The following is a 3,931-nucleotide window of genomic DNA, read 5'->3' on the forward strand; positions in this document are numbered from 1 at the left end:
TGGTAGTTGATGATGATTCCAAAGACATATATTATATTTATAATTACTTAATAAATAAATGGCCTTGGAAGAAATTGATAAACCCAAAGCTAAATGGAATCTATAGCTAAAAGGATTCTGCAGATTTGGTTTTGGCTGTTTGTTTTCATTGACACATTAATACATTCAAGTTTCCAAGAGCTCAACAGGATTGTGTGAGCCAATGGAGTCACCACTGGCCGTAGTGAACTTTGGGAAATCTCTGTTAGTGCCAAGTGTTCAAGAGCTTGCCACAGAGCACCTAACCAAGATTCCAGCCAGGTATGTCCGCCCAGAACAAGAATCTCTGGTCATATCTGACGGAGCAGTGGTTCCTGCTGTCCCTGTTATCGATCTTAAAAAATTGATTTCAGGGGATTCCATGGATTCCGAGCTTCAAAAGCTTCACTCAGCTTGTCAAGAATGGGGTTTCCTCCAGGTTTGCCCTTCCTAATAATTAAGTTGTTTACTTATTCTGTCAAGAATGGGGTTTCCTCCAGGTTTGCCCTTCCTAATAATTAAGTTGTTTACTTATTCAATTATTCTTAGCTTTTCGCGGCCTCTTGTATCCATAAATTGAGGCTTGTGGGGTTTGTAAAAATACTGATTTGGATTTTCTCTTAGTTCCTAAAACCTGAGTAAAAATACTTTCCTTTGTCAATCAGTGAAACTGATATTACCTTTTCTGTCTCAACTATGTGGTATTTTATAAATTTAAAGCCTTTTAATATATTCAACACTAGTAATATGCAACTCTAACTAGTTTCAAGAATTCTAATCCATCAAGCTATTAAAATATAGATTTTACTACAATATTTATCGTATTGTATTAGTTTTGAAATTATTGCTTTTTCATTAATTACAGGACAAACAAGCCTAAAATATTTTTAATTTTATGACAAATATTAAGTACACTTTCTTGACATCAATATAATTTTTTTAGTTGCATTCAGTCCTTTTCCACTTTTCTATTAAGATTCTTAACATAATTTTCATCTATTTTGCTCGAGTTCAACATCCCAGACATGATAAAAACTTGGAGCGTAACACTTATCTTCAACTTTTCTCATTTCCCCAAAGGGACTTCTATTCAGCTTCTCAAGGATTAAGCATAATATCATAGTAGTGGAGTCTAAATGCAATGAAACTTGGACCGTAACACTCATCTTCAACTTTTCCCTTTTCCCTTTTCCTTAATGGGGACTTCTATTCAACTTCTCAAGGATTAAGCATAATATCACAATAATGGAGTCTAAAATGCATAAGACTCCATGCTCCCTTCCTTCTCATTTTGACTTTGTTTCTGGTAGAGCTAAGCTTTAACTGTGTAAAGGTTGTAAAATTTCCGAGCATTTATTTGTTGAAGTTAGGTTATAAACCACGGACTGACACCTTCAACACTGGAGGACTTCAAGAGAGAGGTCACAGAATTGTTCAAACTTCCAATGGCAGAAAAGAAGAAGCTATGGCAACACGAAGACAGCTATGAGGGGTTTGGGCAGCTAAATGTTGTATCAGAGGAGCAAAAGCTTGATTGGAGCGATATGTTTGGCATAACCACTCTTCCCCCGCATATCCGGAACTTGTTTCAAAAGTTGCCTTTAAAGCTCAGGTGCCGGATCTTTCCTCTCCATCTTTCTACTGAGGTCTTAATATAATAAAGGGAAAAAGTTCAAATCCCTTAAACGGTTGGACCATTCTTGAACAGGAGTAAGGTGCCTTTCTTTTATCCTCCTGGGACCTGTAAGAAAATAGGTTGTAAGATCTGTAAGTTAATAATTTACAAACACAAAATGCGAAGGCCGAATATGTAACTTGAGTCATAATATTCTTGTGCCTTAATGTTGCTTGAGAATAACCGAACTTATTATTATATACTCTTTCGTAGAACTTGTATTCTGAGTGCGTGTGAATTGATCTTCACTCTACTACTCTCTAAATGTTTTATATAATATGATTGATACTTTACGCATTGTTGTAGTGGAGGAGGGACCAAGATCCCTTTGAATAGTATTTGGAACGTCTCTTGATATGGACAATGCATTGATAGCCATAAAGTTACCAAGTTATGAATCGATGTCTATCATAGGGATTTACTTGTAATTACCTTAAAACTTTAAAGTAACCTGAATGTGTAATATTTGTATACTGTCAGCATAGAACTAAACTCTAATATACTTATGGTTAGATATAAGATTATTCTAACACACTCCGCCGATAATCTTAAAGCTGATTTTTCTATCGCATGGAAGGATGTGTTAACATTGTGGTGCTACGGTTTAGATCATAAATTTGATTTAGATGTGGTAAAAGTTGCAACATGGTTATGGCTATGCTACTCTGGAGATGCAGGGACATAATGGAAGCATACTGCAAAGAAATCAAGAGCCTAGCAATAATCATCCTTTGTCAACTGGCGCAGACTTTAAGGATGGATGAAAAGGAAATGAGAGATCTATTCGGTGATGGTATGCAGTCAATAAGGGTGAATTATTATCCTCCTTGTCCTGAGCCAGATAAGACCATTGGCTTCAGCCCTCATTCTGATGCCGGTGCCCTTACCATCCTTTTTCAGCTAAATGAAACTGAAGGCCTCCAAGTCCGGAAAGATGGTATCTGGGTGCCTGTAAAACCACTCCCAAATGCGTTGATTGTGAATATTGGCGACATGATGGAGGTAAATAAGAATTTCCTTCTTGAGTAACTGATTTTTCAAAGGATGGTAACATAGTGATAGCAAGTTATAATTTTGTGTAAATGTATTATTTGACTTGGCAGATAGTGAGCAATGGTGTTTATAGGAGCGTTGAGCACAGAGCAGTTGTAAATTCAAACGAAGTGAGGCTATCTGTTGCAACATTCTATACCGCCAACCTTGACTCCGAACTAGGACCTGCACACAGTCTTATTGGACCAAATAATCCAGCAGTTTTCCGAAGAGTTCCCGTGGAAAAATATATTAAGGACTTTTTTGCGCGAAAACTTGAAGGAAAATCATATGTTGATTTCATGAAGGTAGAGACGAGGGATGACGAATCCTAGGCAGCATTTGGTACTTTAGTTGGATATTAGCTTATCTATATCCCGTGAAATATTTTTACAAGTTACTCTTGCTATTGTAATTTGGAGTTTCACTCTTTGATGACTGTAATAAAGTAGAAAAATTAATTTGACTGTTGTATTATATTGGCGTGATGGAAGAAAATATTAAAACAATAGTCGAACAGTCAGTTTGATTGAGAAGCATTGCAGTATTAAATTTTGAATAGTATATAAATTTAAAAGTTGTTATAAAATATTGCAAGTTGTATAATGCCAAACATTTTGAGATTTGCGCAAATGGAAACAGAGTAGTATAAATATATAGAGTGCTTAGATTTGGAATAATCTTTTCGTTTACTTTTAGAGTAGTTATTTAAGTGACTGACTCTATGTATGATGAAATTGCATTCCTTGTTATGAACAATATCTGTCATGTTTGGATTTTCAATTTCTAACTGTTTTAATTTTCAAACAAGGAATTTGATCCAGAGTAACAAAAATCTAAGACAATTTTGCCGGAGAATTGAGTGTTGCACTGGTAGATTTATTTGTAGTGCCGCTTCATGGTTTGGAAATTGGAGTGGTATTATGCTGCAAATGGTTTTTGAAAGTTGGCAAGTAACCTAGTTGTGAAGATGTCAACTAGAATTTTTTGAAAACTACAAAAAATTGTTTTCTTTCTTTGGATCACGTATCACTACCTCAATTTGTCATTGTCTATTAACGCCGGCAAAAATTTAAAGAATTTCTGTAGTAGGAGCTAGGAAAAAGCTAAGTATATAATATTGTCAACTGTAAAGATGGCCTAGAACAATCCTTTGTACATATATAATATTGTTACCATTCTTAAAAAAGAAGGAACTCAACAGGG

The 3,931-nt window shown here is 35.3% G+C and overlaps 1 protein-coding gene across 3 annotated transcripts; it reads left to right on the top strand.

Annotated features, from left to right (window-relative positions):
• The first annotated feature begins 58 nt into the window (after positions 1–58).
• Positions 59–3,338, top strand: LOC107794633 (protein SRG1). 3 transcript variants are annotated; one of them, XM_016617145.2, is made up of 5 exons: positions 59–457; positions 1,389–1,630; positions 2,371–2,503; positions 2,594–2,695; positions 2,797–3,338. In XM_016617145.2, the coding sequence occupies exons 1-5, from the start codon at positions 203–205 to the stop codon at positions 3,058–3,060; spliced, it is 996 nt and encodes a 331-aa protein (XP_016472631.1). In that variant the 5' UTR covers positions 59–202; the 3' UTR covers positions 3,061–3,338. The 3 variants fall into 3 exon arrangements, with proteins under 3 accessions (XP_016472631.1, XP_016472630.1, XP_016472632.1); XM_016617146.2 differs by having other exon boundaries at positions 164–300; positions 393–457; positions 2,371–2,695; XM_016617144.2 differs by having other exon boundaries at positions 2,371–2,695.
• The last annotated feature ends 593 nt before the right edge of the window (positions 3,339–3,931 follow it).

Source organism: Nicotiana tabacum, chromosome 17 (genome assembly GCF_000715075.1).
Source record: "Nicotiana tabacum cultivar K326 chromosome 17, ASM71507v2, whole genome shotgun sequence".
Classification (NCBI taxonomy): domain Eukaryota; kingdom Viridiplantae; phylum Streptophyta; class Magnoliopsida; order Solanales; family Solanaceae; genus Nicotiana; species Nicotiana tabacum.

Coding starts and splice junctions, on each gene's coding strand:
- LOC107794633 (XM_016617144.2), top strand. CDS start 203: ATGGAGTCACCACTGGCCGTAGTGAACTTTGGGAAATCTCTGTTAGTG. Junction 1,631..2,370: donor AAGTTGCCTTTAAAGCTCAG/GTGCCGGATCTT, acceptor CTGGAGATGCAG/GGACATAATGGAAGCATACT. Junction 2,696..2,796: donor ATATTGGCGACATGATGGAG/GTAAATAAGAAT, acceptor TTGACTTGGCAG/ATAGTGAGCAATGGTGTTTA.